This window comes from Canis lupus, chromosome 20 (assembly GCF_003254725.2).
Source record: "Canis lupus dingo isolate Sandy chromosome 20, ASM325472v2, whole genome shotgun sequence".
NCBI classification, from domain to species: domain Eukaryota; kingdom Metazoa; phylum Chordata; class Mammalia; order Carnivora; family Canidae; genus Canis; species Canis lupus.
The window spans coordinates 4,859,848-4,879,652 of NC_064262.1; the positions used below are offsets into that span (position 1 = coordinate 4,859,848).

Genomic DNA, 19,805 nt, shown 5'->3' on the forward strand with positions numbered 1-19,805 from the left:
GCAAAGGAAGAGGGGGACAGATTGCTGGGTGTGTAGGTGGCTAGAAGCCAGGCCTGCTAGGGATCCGGACCGCCAGCAGCTCCCAGTCAGAACATTTGATTGTTTCACATTTCCAACACTGTGAATGGGCCAAGAGAGAGACTGGACCACTTCGGGGAGGTGGCAGGGCCACTGAGCTGGAGGGCACACCCTACATGTTCAGCAGAGGCCCTGACATCCGCATGTCCTCTGGTTTTGTGAGACCATTGGAGGATGGATTGCTGTGTGATCAGGGGCATGCGTCCAAACCCCTCTGGACCTCAGCTTCCTTGCTGTACAATGGGATCATTAAAAGCACCCACCCTCTAGGGTTGGGGAGACTGCATACTAATGAGCCAGAAAGCACTCATCCATCCACTTTCCTGTCAACACTCTCATACCAACACTGGGAAACAGACCAGGGAGATAGAACTTCAAGCTGGCAGAGCATACGGGTCAGGTGCACCCAGGTTCAAATTCCAGCTCTGCCCCCCTTGAACCGTGTAAAGCCTCCGCTTCTCACCCCTGAGGAATGAGGGGCAGAGACTGGGAAGGGCTTTGAGGATCGCGACTGTCCAGCACATACCTTTGACCTCTTCCTTACACGGAACCAGGCCTGCGGGGCCCTTCCTGGCGTCTCTTATCAGGGCACCACTGGCATCATGTTCTCCGGTATGCCAGTCCTGCCCCTGCAGGACACACTGCAGGGCTCCTGGCATTCCTGGTCCCTCTGCCCACCCAGGGGCAGCGACGGCTGCAATTGGGAATCAAATGACCCTATGCCACACAGCTGGGAAGACCGAGATCCAGGTGGGGCCATGTCTGGGGACCCCCGCCAGCGCACAGTGGGGGCCTGGACCTCAGCCTCTGCCTCTTTGTCAGACCCCGGGGCTGAGTCCATCATAACCACAGGGGAGCTGTGCAAGCCTGCCCCACCACCCCCTGCGCCTCTGACTGACAGCCGGAAATGAAGTCTGGGTGGGAAGGAGGCAGAGATGGTGATCTGAAGACAAGACAGATAAACCTTTTACTGCTGTTCCATTGCTTCTTCCTGCCTTTCTCCTCATGCTACCCCAGAGGCCAGGCCAGGACAATCGCTGCCCCCTGCCTGGTTGGTAAACACTTCCATAGGATGGGTCCCCATTTTACAGATAGGGACACCAAAGGCCAGTCTGTGATTCCAGCAGCCACAGAGGAGGCACTCGCTGCCTCCATTTGGCTGCAGTCCCCATGCCAGCCAGCTGTGCCACACACACCCCTCCCCACTGTCCTCACCCGGCTTCAGGGTGGGCTGGGTAGAGTTTCAGGGGTAGTGCCACACCAGCGGGCTGCTCCTGCACTGCACCCCCAGACACCTGCCAGTTCCCAGGGCCCTTCACTGCAGCCTCCCCCCAGCCCTGGAGGGCACAGGGGCATGCCGGCCAAGGGAATGCAGGTGACAGGCTGTGTGCTGGCCCTAGGGCACGGGAAGGCTCTGGGAGGTGAGAGGAACCACAGCTGACGGCTTTTCAGAACCAGGCAGAGAAGAACCCCTGTGTGTGGGGCCTGATGTTCAATGTGTTACATGCATTTCCTCATTTCATCACACAACATCCCCACTTCAGAGATGAAAAAACAGGAGCCCAGAGAGGTGAAGCCCCTTATTCTCAGTCACATAGGGGGTGAGGGGTGAACTGGGATTTGAACCCAGGTCCTCCTGATACCATCCATACTAACACCCCAAACACCTAGGACACTGTCGAGTACAGGGCACACAGAAGTAGCAAGCTTGATCACAGCCCTGACCCGTCTCTCTGGACACTCATTCATTCGAAGAATATTTATTAAGCACTCACTACCTGCTAGAAACTAAGCTTGGCCTGAGTTTTCTGCAATGAATACAAGAGCCATCGAGACTGCCTCTCTGGCTGTCAGTTCAGGGAGAAGAAAATGCAAATATAGATAAGTAATGAGATGGTGCTGAGGGCTGAGGGGAGGCCCGACAGCCCAAGGCAGGGGGTCAGGGAGCTCTCAGGGGAGATGGCATTCAGGCCAAGGGGAAGGACGGCATGGGGGCGTGGGTGTGGACAAGGGGGAAGGAAAGAGGAAAAGGTGCCGTAGAGGCAGGAAACCCGGAACCCAATTTTCTCTGCGCCCCAGGTTAGGTCCCTCCTGCTCTGAGCCTCAGTCTCTCTTCCACCGCACATTTAAGGCCTTCTGACAAGGACAGCCCACTGTGCGAGCCTGGGGAACCGCCAAGTGGGAGACGTCAGGAAGCAGTCAGGATGCATCTCGATGCAAAACGAGAAGAGAAAAATGGGACATTGTGTGTCAACAATACTTCGATGAGGGATCCCTGGGTGGCGCAGCGGTTTAGCACCTGCCTTTGGCCCAGGGCGCGATCCTGGAGACCCGGGATCGAATCCCACGTCGGGCTCCCGGTGCATGGAGCCTGCTTCTCCCTCTGCCTGTGTCTCTGCCTCTCTCTCTCTCTCTCTCTCAGTGACTATCATAAATAAATAAAAATTAAAAACAAAAAAACCCCAATACTTCGATGAAAAACATAATAAAAGCCAAAAAAAAAAAAAAGACATTAAAAAGTGAAAGAAAAAGAAAAAGAAAAGATAAAGGGGCGCTGACTGATTAGACAAGGCACCAGGCAGGAAGGCAAACAGCTGCGGGTTCATGCAGAGCATCCCAACTCACTGCAACCACAGAAGTGAAAACGGAACAATGAACTCTCACTTGACCCTCATCAGAACAGCAAACATTAGAAATGCAGACAAAACAAGTGTTGGTGAGCATGGAGGGGGTAGATGGAGAGTCATGGGCACTCCTACTGGGGGGTAAACTGAGGCAGCTAGAGAGATGAGGTGTCGGTGCCTGCTGTGACCCAGCACCCTCACTCCTGGTAGTTATCAAAGACCAACCCCCCTCACAGCTCCCAAAGGGGCAGGAATGGGAATATTGTTGGTGAAGCTGACCTGGGTCTCCTTCTCCGGGGCAGGGGACGGGTGGCCACTCCCCATGGAGTATGACAGCAGTTAGAAGCACAATGGATGGGAGCGCCTGGGTGGCTCAGCACTTGAGCGTCTACCTTCGGCTCAGGTCATGATCCCAGGGTCCTGGGATAGAATCCCACATCGGGCTCCCCCCTGGGAGTCTGCTCCTCCCTCTGCCTGTGTCTCTGCCTCTCCCTCTGTGTCTCCCATGAATAAATACATAAAATCTTAAAAGAAAAAAAAAGCAACACAGTGAATGGACTTAGAAAACAGTCAAGTTAAAGAAAGAAAGGAAGGCAGAAAAGGAGAAGGAAGGAAAGAGAGAAGGGAGGAAGCGGAGGGAGAGGAAGGAAGGGGAATGAGACCTACCCTGTAATTTCATTTCTGTAACTGAAAAACACACAGAAAGCACTGCAAGGCTGCACACGTGTGTAAAGACCTGTTACACAGAGTGACAGTTTCGAGGGAGGTAACCGGGCTTGGGGATAAGGCACCAAAGGGAAGAAAATTAGATAAAACAGCCAGAGTGAACTGAGGAGTTCAGCCCAACCCCTGGAGCCTGCGGTTAAAAGTAAAAAATTAACAGGTGCCTCATATGGCATGTTAAGAAGTTAGAACTCTCTCCTGAGGACACTGGGGAGCCATGGAAGAGTTAGAGGAAGAAAAGAATAGGTGCTTTAGGAAACTAACTTGAGTGGATACCAAGAGAGTCCCTAAGTGGAGGTGAGGGCCTCAGCTGACCCCAGTCAACCCTCAGCCATGTTCCCCCGACGGGGGCTGCTCCGACTCTGCCCACCTGCCCTCTCACTGCCTTTCAAACAAACAGAGCAAAACACGAAAAGGAATGGGCAAGTCGTCAGGGTGCAGCCCTGGGAAAGAGCAGCGCTGTGCATTCCCATCTCGGGATGTCAATGCCACCTTGGCAGCGGCCCTCCCTGCCCTGCCCTGCCCTGCCCTGGAGAGAGCCCTGGGTTCAGGACCAGCAGCTGCTCACACAGGACTTCCTCCATGCCAAGATCATCACTTACGATGTCAGAACACGAGCATCTCTGGCAGAAGGAACTATACCCAAAGAGGATCTGCTGCAAGCCCAAATACCACAAAGGGGGCCCAAGAGTCAGGGTTGCTGCAAGGAGGCGTCAGGGAAAGCTGCCTGGTAAAGGTGGTGTCTGAGCTAAGCCCAGAGGGACAAAGGAACCAACCACTCAAGGATGAGGTGGGAAGGGCATTCCAGGCAGAGGGAACTGCCTAGGCAAAGGGTGGGAGGTGGAAAGGTGCACAGTGTGTGGGGGGAAAGGCACCAACCAGCATGGCTGGGGTCAGAAGGCCCCAAAGAGCAGGTGGGCTGGCCCAGCAAGTGGGGCTGGGTCTCGAGGAGGCAATGCACTGTACAGGGCATTCCTGGCACCGTGGCCATCACGCGCATGACACTGAAGGAAGAGTGGGCTCTCTTGAGCCTCCCCCCATGAGATGCTGGGCAGAGGGATGGGCATAGAGGGCAGCAGCCTGGGACCAAGCTGCCAGGAGCAGCGGCTGGGGTCTCCGCATAGTGGAGTCTGATTACAATGAAACCCCCTTGTAGCTGGCAATGGCTGACGCTTTGGGAGGGGTGGGCACAGCCCTCGACCTGTGCCCTCAAGTGACCAAGTGGAATGGGAGACTGGCCCTGGGCCCAGATTCAGCCCTTGTGGCAAACACGATGCCTAGAAGCCCACCCTCCATCCTCTAGGTCAAGAATTAACCCTTGTCCAAATGCATAGGCCCCCAAGAGAAGGGGCTAACATGGATAAAAACATGGATAAAGTGCCTACTGGGTACCCAGCACTTGATGTTTAGTGTCTTATGGAATCTTTCAAAAGCCCTGCTCTCCCATTTGATGAGGAGAAACTGAGGTCCAGAGAGGAGAAGACACTTGGCCAAGGCCTCTAGCTAGTACGGGCTGAGGGTCAGATTGTCAAAATCAGGTGCTCCTTCCTTGAGTCCTCCAGATGGGCCTTTCCCTCCTTGTGGAACTCTCCCACCTGCCCCCATCTAAGGATAAAAATCCTTAGAACCCAACCTAAATGCTGCCTCCACCAAGAAGCCCACCTTGACCTGTTCTTTTCCATAGGGGACCCTTGACTATCTTGCTCATTGATTTCAACCCTATATCCAGGGGCGGGCCTGGCATGCAGTAAGTGCTAGAATGAATGAATGAGAAATAAATGATGATTATACATAATCCCTAGATTGCTATGTTGGAAAAGAAACCAACAATTCATCCCCTCTAACACCTCAACCCAACATAGAAGTCCCTTCTGCTGCTTGATACGGCTAGTATACCTCCACAAATGGGGAGCTCCCCACCTCATAAGCAGCCTATCCTATTCCTGAATAGTTAATGGATGAGTCAAGTCACTCCATTATCCCGAGGATGATTATCCTCCCAGGGCCCCAGGACGGCCCTGCATAGAGTCAGATGCCACGTCTGGACCCAGGCCATGGCCCAGGAGGCTGGGATGATCACCTCTTTTTACAGTCGGAACTTTACAAGAGGAAGCTCAGGTGTCTAGCTCCAAAGCCTTAATCACAGTCCAGTAGACACACATTCTCAGAAGGGCTTGGTGCGAGAGCCTCATTTTATTTCGTGCCCTCCTGGTAGACCTGAGTATTGACAGGGAGCCCTAGAGTCAGGGGCTGATGCGGAACCTCAGGCAGGGTGGTAACTAGGAAGGTCTACCCAAGGGTCCCCGCACCGCTCATGAGTATACCACGAGGGCCAGGCCGCAGGGCTCCCACTGGTGGAGCTGGAGGGTGAGGGGCCCTGCAGGGCTGGGGGTGGAACCCGGCAGAGGCCACTTGTTTGAGGACAAGGCCTGACCCTGAGATTTCTAGGCCAGTGCCTGCTGCCAGCCAGCTGAGGCCTCTCACGCTGCACGGCCCCTCAGCGCTGTTTAGGAAGAACCACTGGGAGGCTGCCAACCCGAGTCCAGAACCGGCTACCCACCTCACCCATCCCCAGCACCACGCACCCCGAGCCATTTCCACCTCCCACCTCCTGGCTTCACACTCATGGTCCCCCAGGGATGCCCCCTCCCTCATCCCTCACCTGCCTGACCAAGCGCTGCAAGTCCCCCCAGTGCGGCCCACTGTCTCTTTCCCCAGGAAGCCCTCCCTGATCCTCCAGCCAGCTGATTGGATGCCTCATCTGGGTTCCCAACAGCCTCAGGCACCTCTCAATCCCACTTCTATCAACTCACCAGATGCCACATCCTCTCCTTTGCCCATCTACCCCCAGATGAGCCTGCCACCCAAGTGGTGAGGAACATTGTAGACTGCCCCCTGCCAGCCTGTTAGCACTCCCTCTTCCGGCAGTAGTGCCATGGGAGCCTTAGTGGGGTCCTGGGTCAGGTCTTGACTCTACCTCTGACTGGTTGGGTGACCTTGAGCAAAAATGGCCTCAACCTTCTCAAGTGTAAAATAGGGGTATGCATGTGGGCTGGAGCCAGAGCTGGACCTGTGATCTCTGGTGTGTGGGGAGGGCTGTGTCAGCTCCGACCCCGGGTAGTCTGGGGCCCCTCACCTAGTCCCCGGTGGAGGCTCTAAATGACCCCTAGCCTCTTCCAAACCTCAAACAGACCTTCCTCCACAGACCCGTTCCGCACACAGGCACCAAGACTCAGCGGCAGGGACCTTGCCCAAGGTCACCCACGGGGACCCCAGCTGCCCCAGTTGTGTGGCTATGAGAGCCCCCCCTCCAGGCCCGCCCACCTGCCCACACATCTGCTTATGAGTCACCGTCACCTCGGCCAAGGCAGCGAAATGCGGGGGCTGGAGAGAGAAAGTCAGCGCAAGGAGAGCCAATGGGTGTGTGGGGGAGGCAGCGAGGGGGCTTCCGGCCCCGGGGAGCCCGGCAGGGCCACAGAAGGGAAACTGAGGGCAGGAATGAGCAGGCTCAAGGACCACGGAGGGGCGGTCAGCCGCGATCTCCCATCTAAGGGATGTTGTTTCGGCTCCCCGGGCTGTTTGCTCCGGGAGGGAGACGGGCCCACGGCTCTCACAATTATCCGGGTAATTAAGACAGGCAGATGGTCCCTCTGGACCGAGCATTCGAGCTGACAAGTGGAGACGGTGCTGGGATGTTAGGTGACAAAACCAGCCCTGGTCCCAGGGGTGACACGCGCGGGGCGGGAGGGCCGGGCCATGCGAGGGCCGCTCTGACTTCCCCAGGCCCGGGCTCAGCTGGGGGCGTGCGCTGCGGGAGCGACCCTCACAGGCCAGGGCGCTGACCCGGTCGGCGGGGCCGGTGGGGGCGGGAGACCCCCTGAGAAACGGGGCGCCGCTGCGGAGCAGCGGGAGGGCGGGGCACCTCGAGGAGCCTGGGGACACAGAGCAGCAGCCCCACGCGGGCAGCCCACGGCCCGGAGGAAGGCCCCTGTGGTGGGGGGGGGCGCGGTCAGGCCGCAGGGCCCGGGGAGCGCACGGATTCCCTTTCCTTCCTAGCTGCGTGACCTGGGAAGGTCACATCTCCTTTGGGCCTCAGTCTCCTCACCTGCAAAGTGGGGCAATTAGTTCACAGCTCACAGGGCAATTGTGAGGATGAGGGAGTACATGTGAAGTACTGGCGTGGCACCGGGCAGACAGTAAGTGCTCAGTAAATACCCGGGGAACAAAGCACAGGCCCAGAGCTTGGCCCCTTATCTCTGCCTTTGATTCAAAAGAAGAAGAAGAAGAAATCCCGAGGTCTCTGAGACACGGTGGTTGACGTGAACCTCTGCTGCCCTCCTCCGCCCCGGAATCGAGGAGGGCAGAGCTGGTGCTGTTCGCGCACGGCGGGGAGGGGCTGGTTTCCACACTGGGAGTCAGATGTGCGACCCCAGTGCAGCTGCTGCACTGTGAGAAATGCCGGGAGCCGGATGTGGAGGCGAGAGAGCCTCATTACAGAAGGAAGAAAGGAGTAAATAATTCATCACGGATGCGTCCCATGGAGGGGGCACAGGCACACAGAGCTCGGGAGGGCATGGCACAGCCCCTCCCTATGCCCAGGAGGCGCCCTGGAGCCAGCAGGAGGATTTCTACCCTTAACCTTGGCATAACCTCGTTATCCCTAAAATTGCCCATTGCTCCTCCAACACATCAACTCTCCCACCTTGGTCCAGAACCTCACTGAGCCCATCTCCTCCATCCTCCCCCTTCAGCCCCCCTGCTCTAGCCTTGCCAGCCTGGGAACACCCAACATGTCCATACCTCAGGACCTTTGCACTGGCTGTGGCCTCTGCTATCCACATTCTTCCCCTGGACAGCCACACAATCTCCCTCACCTCCATAAGAGCTTTGCTCTAAGGTCACCTTCTCAGCGTGGCCTTGCCTGGACACCCCACTTAAAACTGCACACTACTACCCACACACCCCATCCCCTCTTCCTGCTTCATTTTTCTTCATGGCATGCATCACCGCCATGCATTTTCCTTGCTCAGCTGCTGTCACTCCCAGAATGTTAGCTCTACAGGGTCAGGGATTTAGGTTGGTCTTGTTCCCTACTGTGCCCCCACAGCCCAGAACAGTACGTAGCACATAACAGGTGCTAACAGACATCTGCTGAATGAGCGAATGGCAAAGGCTACTCTGCTTCCACATCCATCGATTCTGCCCACCGTCGCCCTACACCTCTCACCTCTCACCTGGACCCCAACCCAGCTTCCTCCCCACATCCTCACCTGTAGTCTGTAGCCAGAGCCTGTGCTAACACTCAAAGCTGCCCTCCCCTCTCTCCTGCTCAAGGACCTTCCATGGCTCCCACTGACCTCAGGACAGAGTCCAAGCTCCCCAATCTCCTGCCTCCTCCACGCTGGCTCCCTTCTCTCCTTACACTTTTCACACTGACTAAAGTTCTCAGTTCCCTAAGGCAGGTCTTTGAAGCTTCCAGGTATTTGTACAAGCTAGTCCCTTTGCCTCACAAACTCCTACTCATCCTTAAAAACCCCACTCTGGGAGATTTCCTTGACCTCCCTCAAGCAAGAACATTGCTTTTTTCTCCAGGTACAAGTGGACCCATCCACCCCCATCCATACCTCACCCCACTGAAGCGCCAACATCATCAAACATGTCATTTCCCTCACCCCCAAGTCCTTTTGAAAGTTTCACCTCAGTTGTCCTTGCAGCCACCCAGCAAGGAAGGTTCTGATATTAACTCTATTTTACAGATGGGAAAACTGAGGTCCAGAGAGATGAAGGCACTTGCCCAGCTGCACAGCTGGATTTATAGCCAGCAGCTGGCTCCACGGCCTGTGCTCTGTGTATCCTGCCTCCCTCATATCAACACACATCATATTAAATCCCCCACTCTTTGAATCCAACATGACCATCTTATGCCCCCAGAGGCCCAAGGCGGCCCTGAAGGAAACCTCACTGATCTGACCTCCCGGAATCCTCTGGGGGGTGGGGGTGTCATTATGCCCAGGCTAGGGAGGAAGGCCCAGGGGCCTGGGAATGTCTGGGGTCTAGCATGGGTGTGTTGCCACCAGGCCAGTGCCACAGGCCCCTCTCCTCCCCAGACCTGCATTTCCTCACTGCGCAGGTATGGGCAGCAATGACATGTCAGGGCTGTCCCTGACCACGCAGAGGTGCGCTCTCATCTGTGCATGCGCAGGATGTGTGCCCCCTCCTCTTGGACCCCAGACTCAAATCGGGAGAGTAGAATCAGGACTGAACACCTCCTTCCCCCAGTCTCACCCTGCAGGGGGAGTCCAGCCCCCAGACTTGAGCAAAGCCTCAAATCCCAGGTGGCCGGAGAGACCCAGGACGGGTCTCATCTGGCCAGGTGGCCCGGGGACCCCCTCTCAAGCAATCACAGGGTGAGGAATTTAAGAGTCTTACCCAGAAAAGATGGGAAGCAGAAAGGCCTATTAGAAAATAATGGGCTAGAAATGGGAAGATGTGTCCTCAGGCATTTAAAACAATATTTTGTGAGCCTGGGGGGTACAGTTGGCTGAGCTTCTGACTCTTACTCTCCGCTTACGTCGTGATCTTAGGGTCATGGGATCTAGCCCCACATCTGGCTCTGTGCTCAGCAGGGAATCTGCTTAAGACTCTCCCTCTCCTTCTGCCCCTTCTCACTGTGCACTTGTGCACTCTCTCTCTCTCTCTCTGAAATAAACAAATCTTTTATTTATTTATTTTAAACATTTTATTTATTCATGAGAGACACAGAGAGAGAGAGAGGCAGAGACATAGGCAGAGGGAGAACCAGGCTCCCTGGGAGGAGCTCGATGAGGGACTTAGTCCCAGGACCCTGGGATGACAATCTGAGCCGAAGGCAGATGCTCAACTGCTGAGCCACCCAGGTGTCCCTGTGCCCCCATAAATAAATCTTTAAAAAACAACAGCAACAACAATATTTTGAAAATGAAGACTGGAGAAACACCTCCCCTTCCCCCAATCTCTTAAATCCTTTGAGCTTTTACATTTTATAAATGGATGCAGAGGCTCACTATAAGGGCAAACAAGTTCCCCGTGCCACCATCAGAGCCCCACTCCCACCCTCACCCCTTCACCCCAGCCCGCAAAGAAGCGGAGCGATGTCAGACAGGAGCCTGGTACACACCAGTGCATGGCATGCCCCCAATCAGGGTGTGCCTTCCTCTGTTTTGTTAGGGGTTTGCTGGTCCCAGACACCACCACCCTGGTGGGGGGGCGGGGGGAGGAAGCAGCGAGGCTTCTGATGAGAAGAAGGAATTCAAAATTGCCAGGTGTCTCGCTTGCCCTGGTCTTTCCCAATCATCACTGCAATGTCAGGAGGGTGGCTTTTCTTGGGTCCATCTTACAGATGGGAAACATAGGTTCTTAATGGGCCACACAGGAAGTGAAGAGCCAGGGTAGAATGTGAATCCAGTCTGTTGGAGACAATACAAGAACTTCCTGCGTCTCCAAAGGGTCAGAACCTGAGCCACAGTATTTAGTTGGCTACTCTCCAAATCCTGGGGAAGCTCAAATCTGGAGCAGCCCTCATCGATGTATCTGTCTATCCCTCCAGCCTGGGAGAATCCCACTAGGTTCTCAGGGTGTGTGGACCTGAAGAGGACAACAGCCTTGAAGGGGGAGGGGCTTCTCCCCTGGAGATGCTCCCAACACAGGAGTCCCTGGGAAGCCCAAGGGAGACTCTGTTCCTGATACTCTCCAAGCTTCGACTGCTCTGTTGTGTGAAAGAGGCTTCCAAAGACCTCTGGGATGTCAGACCACCAGCATATGGGCCGGTGCAGAGCCTAGAGTCCTTCAGGCCCCAAGGACCCTGCTACTCCTTGACCACTCCTGGGGCAGCCCCTCCCTATGTAGGCTCCTCCGTGTCTAGAAGATGTTCATGGCACATATGAGAGTTGGCTCGAGAGAGCCTCTGCATGTCACCTGTGTAGCCTTGGGTACATTCCTTAACCTCTCTGTGCCTGTTTCCTCATCTGCACCATCAGGATAAGGACAGGACCAACTTTGCAGGGTTGTTGTGAGGAATTAATAAGTTAATGTATTGCCTGACACACAGTGGCACTGAATTAATGTCAGTGACTGTTGTTTATATTAGCAGCGTGATTATTCTTAGTTCTGAGGCCTGCAGCATAGGACCTGTGAATTCACAATCTCCCACTTCCCCTCCATGTTGAAGATGGAGCGATGGCAGCACAAGGGGGCTGCAGGTGAAACCTAGGGTCACACAGCCCGGGCAGCTTGACGCCCAGCTCAAGGCTCCTTCTACCCCGACTCCCACCCCAGCCTTTCCCCCATCCTGAGCCTCCTCCCAGGGCTGTCGGGGCAGGATGGGACCTTGCACACAATGGGGCTCAGCATACACTCCATCTCACCCAGGGTCAAGTTCTGCCTTTACCCATCAATCCCCTGCCCCAAATGCCCACGTACAGAGGCTGGCCCTCAAAGCACACGTGTGCACACACGCACACACGCACACGCGCACACACACACATAGCACCCCTGCCAGCCCAGCTCCACCAGGACAGCCTCATGCCTCAAACAGAGGGGAAAGAGAAGACTGTCAGGGACATGCCACATGAGAGGGGCAAGGAAGGGGACGGTGGCCCAGGGAAGCAGAGAGGGAGAGGGACAGTCAGGTGCAGAGATGGACCGTGACGGAGACACAGAGGGAGAGAGACAGGTGAGAGCAAGACGGAGGGGAAGAGAAAGACAAGGAAAAACAGGCTGGGGCAGAGAGAACCAAAGATGAGAGAGAGAGAAGCAGACAAAGAGGGACAGCGAGAGACACAGAAAGAAAGAGAGGCAGAGAGAAAGATGGGGAGACAGGACAGCAATTAGGAGACAATATAGCCCATAAATTAGATTAACAATTAGGGGGGGAAAAAGGTGGACAGACAGAGTTAGAAACACTGAGTGAGACAAAGAGAGGGGGTAGGGGCAGTGGGAGGACAACGCAGAGACAGAGAGATGCAGAGATGGAGAGATACGGAAGGTGGCAGACCTGGCCGGGTGGGGAGCAGCCAGACACACGTACAGATGCAGAGACCCAGCACCGAAGCGAAGCCCAAACAGCACCAGAAGACAGGGCGGAGGCAGAGATGGGGCAGGGAGGGAGGCCCCAGGTCCCCCCCACCCAGGGGCCCCCAGCCTCTGCCTACAACCACATCCAGGTCCAGCCGCCCAGCCCTGGGCAGGCAGCAGGGTGGCCCCATGCCCGGCCCCCTCGGTACCTTTGGGACGCCGCCTCACCACGCCCAGCCGCCACTTGAGAGACACAGCCAGCATCGCCCCCCTCGGGCCCTCGGGGCGCAGGGCCGGACACCACCTGCCCAAGCCTCCTGCGCTCCTGGAGCCCAGTGCTCCTCCACGCTCCGGAGCCGCCTGTGCTAACTGGCAGTCTGGGCGCTCCCAGCCTCCACCCTCCCGAGTTGCTAAAATAGATAATCCTCCCCAGAGCCAGCAGCGGTGGCATCGGCAGTGGCATCTGTGGCAGCAAGTCCCTTCCTCCACTGCAGCCCCAGCCTGGGGAGAGAAGCACCGGGGTGTTCTGAACACAGCGGCCAGCCTTCACAGGGTACCCGCCCCCACCCGCAGTCCTCTTCCTCCCAAGGTGCTCACCGAGTCCACCCCTTCCTCTGCCAAAATCTGCCAATTGCCCCCTCCCGCCCTCCCTAGGCTGTGCTGTGCGATGCCCCCGGGCCTTCGCACTCACAGGGCCCTCCACCTGGAACACCTGCTCTGTCTGGCTTGGCTCCACTGAACTTCTCTGCCTAGAACGTTTGCTCAGCCTTCACAGATCCCTGCATGCTGGAAGTCCTTGCCTGCTGTATCTCAATAATGCTTTTCATACCAGGTGAAGATGGTCTATCCACCCCCAAAACCGGGAGCTCCCAGAAAAAGGATAGGGTCCACTTGTCCCGTGTCCCCTACAGTCAGCACAGACATCTGATGGAGTCATCGTGTACGACGATGAGACCTAGGCCCTGCCTCTCCACTTATCTCTACGATGACGCTTGTTTGAAACATGGGATAACGAGAGAATCCACCCAGCTGGCTGATGGAGTGGAGTGGATGGGAGTACCAATGAGGACTCTGGGCATTCAGCAAGGACTCAATAAATGCATCTGGTGTCCCTTCCTCTTGCCGAACAGAAAAAGCTCTGACCTAGCAAACAGAGAGTGAGGGGAAGAATCCCAAGACACAAGTCTTTGGAGATGGACGGACCTGAGTTTGTATCCTGACTCGGTGCGCCCCTCGCAGCCTGTTTTCTCATCTGACTAATGGGGCTAACAATTAGCTCCTGTCTCTGATACGGTGGGGTCTGTATGAAATCCTGTGCAAGGAGTGCTTAGTTGAGTCTGGCACACAGTAGGTGCTTAATAAATAATAAATAACAACTATTTATTTAAAGATTTTATTTTATTTATTTATTTGTCAGAGGGAGCACAAGCAGGGGGAGCAGCAGGTAGAGGGAGGAGCAGGCTCCCCACTGAGCAGCGAGCCATGTGGGGCTCCATCTCAGGACCCTGGGATCATGACCTGAGCCAAAGGCAGATGCTCAACCGACTGAGCCACTCAGGCATCCAGTAACAACTATTAATACTACGATTATTCTGCAGGGACCCCAACCCTTGTGTGTGAGTGGAGATGGGAAAGCCATTGAGGAAATGGTCTGGTTGAAGTCAGACAAGAAAGTCAGGAATCCAGTGCTTTCCACGAATATCATAGTCCACGAGGGTGGTCCTAGGGTCATCTTCATTTTCCAAATGAGGAAACTGAGGCTGAAAGAGGTACAAGATAGCCGTGGGCTCATCCAGCACTCAAGTGGCCAAGCAGGGGCTGTTATGACCACCAGACTACACCACAGCCACTTTCAGGCCATAACGAGGCTCTTGTTATACCCCTACAGTGTGCCAGGCTCCATGCTGAGCACCCTGCTGACTTAGTCCAGGGAAGTGAGGCTGCCAGCCCAGCGTCATATGCACTATTGAGCAGCAGAGCTGCGGGGGGAGCCCAGACAATCCGAGTCCAGAGCAAGAGCTCTGGCCAAGGATGAGGCTGTTCCCCACCTCCGTCAATGCCTTTGGTGAGAAGACAAATGGCCCCAGCAATCTCTGGGACCAGCTGAAATGGACACGTGGAAGGTACAGAAATAAATAAGGATGCACAGAAAGGCAGCATTGGGCCATCAGGGCGGGGAGAGAACCAGCGGCCTGGCCTAGGAGGGATTCCCGTCACCAGTATCTCCTGGAGGATGCCCTGCAAGTGTTCCAACCCGAGGGGTGAGGACGTCCCCGGGGTCAGACCCACATGTGGGTGGGCTCAGCTGGAGGTTCCATTCTGCCCACCTCAGAACCACCACCACCCCTCATGGGCTCAAAGGCCCACAGCTGGAGCCTTGAGACTGGGGTCACACACTCTTGGGGATGGAACGAGCTCAGAAACCCCCCACCTGTGTGGCCTTAGGGAGGGGACCCTTGGTTTCCTCAGCTGTAAAATGGACGCAGTAACTTGTTTCACCTGCCCCCAGGACTGCCCTGGGTCAAATGAAGAAAGGAGGCTCCGAGGGCAGGATGGGGCCGTCCACGGCACCCGGCACAGACAGAGGGCCTGAGGATGTGAAAGGCCATGGAGTGCAGTCACGAGAGTGCTAGAGGGCACAGACTGTGGAACCAGCCCGCCTGGGTTCTAATCCCAGCTCGACTGCTTTCAGGCTGCATGGCAGGGCAGGTCACTTAACCTCTCTGAGCCTCAGTTTCCTCACCCACAAAATGGAGATAATCGCAGTACGTACTTCACATGTTGTAAGGATGAAATGAGCTAAAGTGAACATAAAGCCCCTGGAATGGTACCAGGCATTGAGTAAGTGCTCAGTAGGTGATACACAGGCATCATTACTAAGATGGCTGTTGTGAGGTGTAGCAGAGCTCCAACTTCAGTCTGAGTGGAATTCAGAGAGACCTCGGAGCCTGAGGCAAATGAGCAGGGCAGGTGAGCTGCAGTGGCGGCCTGGGAAAGAACTAATCCTACAGGAAAGGAGCCAAGGGGGATGAGCGCAACCCAAGGGTCCCTACAAGTGGGCCCCTTCACACTGTGGAGGCCCAAAAGGGAGGACAGTGGGAAGGAGTAGGTTTACTTCCCCATCTCTTCCCAGGTTTAAGGGGTCATGGGTTGCCCCTCGTCTAGAGGCACAGGATATACCCAGAAGTCACTCAGGCCCATGGGGCCCTGAAGACCCAGGTCCTACTGAGAAGCTCCCTGGTGCTGTGCTGAGTGCCATCCCAAGAGCAGAGCTGAGGAGCGCATGGTCTCTGTACTCTAGGAGCTCCTAACTGAAGATACTGCTTCTCCCTGAGTCTCTGACCCCATTTGAACGCAGGAGATGGGAATCTATGATGATTCCACATATCAGAGCATCTGTATACCTTCTGTATACAGTAGGTGCTCCATATGCACCTCCTTTCCCCATATGCAGCCCAACTCCTCCAGGCGGCGAGCCCTCTGACAGCTGGCACCTGCGTGGACCCCTGTGGTTCTACCTCCTGTTCTTCTTCCGGCAGCATCACTCGTTCTCCTTGGGAAGTTGCTGCCCCCCCACACTTGGTCTGGGTAGAACTCAGCTCCAGGAAGAGCCCTTGACCCAAACCTTGCTGACGGCACCCTCCCACCCCACCCATGGCACTGAGCTCGGGGATGAGCACACAACCCAAGTCAACCCAATGAAAGACTATTCTGGGACTCAGGGAAATTCCTTCCTCTGGTGGCAGGGCGGGGGTGGTGGTGGTGGCACAGGGATGCAGAGAAGGGGTGTCAGTCTGGAGCTGCTGGTGGCAGAGAGAGAGGGGAGGGAAGAGCAAGGCTCTTGACATCAGGCACTTGGGTGGGACCCACCACGCCTTAAGTTGGTAATACCCCTTTCTAGTTGCTTGAACAATAAATTCCTTTCTTGGCTTAAGCCAGTTTGGGTTGGGTTCTTGGTAACTTGGACCCAAAGGAGTCCTGGCTAATCCAGGGCCTTCCTCATCTCAGAGTCCCAGATTCTCGCACAGACCAGGGGTTCAGCAAATGCACAATGAGCGAATGAATGAAGAACAGCGCATGGATTGACACGCTCCCCAGCGGCCTTCAGCGGCAGCCCCTGCGCCTGGCCCCTGCGCCTCAGCACAAAGGGAGTGACAGATTCCTAGCCTCCAGCGAGCAGCTGCCTGGCAGGCCCGGCACACAGCACAGTCAGTAGTGGGGCTCTGGTTTCCAGGCACCTGACGCTTGTCTGTTATCTCAGCTGCATCCTGCCACGGGCCCCTCTTCCATGGTCCCCGGATTTTCACAGGGCTCCCTTCACAGAAACGGCAGCCGCAGGGAGAGTGTGGGAGAGCACAGAGCCTCTTAGAGGAGATGCAACCAGGGTGAACAGCAGATCAGCCCAGAGGGAGAGCCAGGGGGCCTGGGTTCGGGTCCAGGCCGGCCCTGGACCACTGTGCGGCCCTGGGCAAGACTCTGCTGTCCTCTAGCCCTCCCTGAGTTATACTCCAGGATCCCCACTGTGCTCACCCGCCAGGTGCCATCCTGCTTCCTCTGTCCCAAGGCCCAGAGAGGTTCCTCCTATTGCTTGAGGTCACACAGCCACTGTGAGGCAGCCAGGTTGGGATTCAAATACAGGGGCATTGACCACTCTCAACAATGAGCTGACAGGACTCAAGGATGGGCTAAGAGAAGGACACCAATCACAAAGGGATGCGGACCAGCCTCTATTCCTCAGATACTGCTTTTTCCATTCCTGCCTCAGCCTCACAAAGCCCCAGACTCTAGGGTTCCTGCCACCCCACCTGCTTCCAGAAACAAATTAGCATCTCATCAGACATGCCTTTAATCTTCTCAGCCGGCCCTTTCTTCCCTGTGGGCCAAGTGGTGACATTTCTGCCGCCCAGCTCCGCGGATCTGAATAATACGGAGGCCTCCAGGCTCTGCACGCAGAGGAGTGGGTGTAGGGGGGCAGACCCCTCTTCACCACTTCTCCAGGCTGGAGGAGGGAGAGGATGAGGGCCACCAACCATCCATTCACTCATTCAACAAACATTTATTAAGCACCTTCTGTGTGTCAAGCCCAGAGGTACGGCCGTGAACAAAATCAAGCCTTCACAGATATTCTAGCGGGAGAGGCAGAGAAGAAACGACAAATGTAATAATTAGGTAAATGTTGCAATATGTTAGAGCTGAAACATGCTAGGAATAAACAGAGAAGGGTGAAGGGTGTCGGGGTACAGAGAGAAAAACGCTGCTGATTATAAAGGGGTGGTCTCCCCGGAATCCAGACTGTGGTCTCTATACACCTTGTCCCACTAAAGACAGCCCCCCAGGGCTCCTCGGAGAAGTGGCTGATTCCAAGACTGTGAAGGGGAAAGTACAAGATGATCCTGGAAAATCTCGTGGCGCCAGAAAGTAAGGAAATGCTCAAAGTCTGATAGGGGAAAGGCTGACAGGACACAGAAACCAGCCAGCTTTGTGGGGGCTCCCACTGGCCGACTCTGGGTCACTTTGAGCATCAGAAAGAATAATGACTGCAAAGCTGTAAAAATCCATGTGCTTGTGATTCTCGGAAGAAAAAAAACCTCACTGGCCCCTTTGGAGGTCATTATGGCACCAGTTCCTTATTCTATAAACAGAAAATGAAGGCAAAAAATAAAGCATTTATCCTGTCCTCCCGTATGAATGGTATTTTGGGGGGGAACCCTAATAAGGGAAAGTCATTCTTTGCAGAAAAACCACTGCAAGTAAGTGCATAAGAAATCACAGAATTGGAAAACCACCTTTTTTGCCATCCTAATGAGATACAGGGTAAGCTATTGACCATCAGTGGGAGGCTGAAAGAGATCCTATGATGGAGAGACAAGCAGACAGCCCTTGAACCCCTGGACCAATCTTAGCATCACCAAAAGTGGAACATTCTGGCATTATGTGCCTCCTGATAGGATGTGGAAGGAAGCCCACAGCACCATCCGTGACATATTCCTGCCTACAAAATTAGACCTGAATCAAATCCAGCTTTAGACTCAAATACCAGTTGACAGAGAGTACAGGGGACAGAAGAATGTATGAAATGACACCACGAGGCATTTCCACAGGACAAACAACCCGGTTTCCCCAACAAATAATTAGAGTGGGGGAAAAAATGGGCAGGGGGGAGGGGAGGAGGTTATTACAGATTAAAGGAGAATTAAGAGGCTCAGCAACCAAATGCAACCTGGGGATCTTAGCTGGACCCTGATATGAATAAACCCAGTGTGCCAAGACATTTGGGAGCCAACAGGGGAAACCGTACAAGGCCAGAGTATCCACTGACTTGGAGGACTCCTGCTTCATTCTGCTGGGTTGATGCTGTTCTTGCAATTTTATTTAGGGAAAAGTCTATCTGTTGAAGATATAGATGGAACAATAACAAAAAAAAGAAAAAGAAAAAAAAAAGAAGCCTGAGATTTGCCTTTAAAATGCTCCCAGGGGTATTTCTGTGTTATTTAGAAATAAATAAAATTTTCAAATACAATAAAAATAAATGGGGAAGGGTCATAAAAGCCCTCACTGAGAAGTCAACATTTGAAAAATGTCTGAAAGGGGGGGGGGGAGGATATGCGCTGCTCCAGGAGGGAGGGAGCAGACCTAGCCTGGGGTAGGAAGGAGGGGGTACACCAGAGATGGGAGATGGGACATATGCAGGGCCTCCTAAGGACTCTGGCTTTCCTCTGAGGGAGGTGGGAGCCACGGTAGCATTTGGAGCAAAGGAGAGACATGGTCTGACTGATTTAGCACCATCCTCTGCTGCTGGTGGGGGAGGCTGGATGCAGGGAGGAAGCCCCTGCTGGAGGGCAGGGAGCACCAGAGGCCACTGGACCGGGGTGGGGGGGCAGGAGCAGTGATGCCATGGGCAGAATCTGGTTTCTTCTGAAAGTCCATCCCCCTTCCTCTGGCCTTCCTCAGCCAGGGTTACATGTTGGCACAATGGCAGACAGTTTTTTCTTCAGGTCCGGAGCAAGAGCTCTGGGGTCAAGAAAGAGTTGGCTAGCTAAGATGCCAGTCCCCGCTCTCCATGTGGGGCCTCCACTCGGGGCCTCAGTTTCCCACTGGGAAATGAGGATCATGATTAAGAACTCAGACAATCATCAGGCTGCTCTATGGAGACAAGAGAGGTAAGAATGTCCGATAAACTGGTAAGGGCTGGGCTTGTGTCACAAGAGGGAATCAGCCTTTATTAGGTGCATACTACAAGCCAGGCGCAGAGCTCAGGCCTCTACAGGCATCCAGCCCCACCCTATCACAGGTGATATCTCCTGGGGAGCTTAAAACAACTGTGGCTGA

The 19,805-nt window shown here is 54.9% G+C and overlaps 1 protein-coding gene across 6 annotated transcripts in view; it reads right to left on the bottom strand.

The window, feature by feature from the left end:
• GRIP2 (glutamate receptor interacting protein 2) overlaps positions 1 to 19,805 on the bottom strand; it is a 97,253-nt gene that overhangs the window by 45,436 nt on the left and 32,012 nt on the right. Inside the window, exon 1 of one of the 6 annotated variants that reach the window (XM_025448972.3) lies at positions 12,686 to 12,885. The exons of the other annotated variants lie outside the window; for them this stretch is intronic. Coding sequence (XP_025304757.1) covers positions 12,686 to 12,740 — 55 coding nt within the window. The 5' untranslated portion in view covers positions 12,741 to 12,885. Of the gene's footprint in view, positions 1 to 12,685; positions 12,886 to 19,805 lie in introns of those variants that run through there. 6 annotated transcript variants of the gene reach the window in all.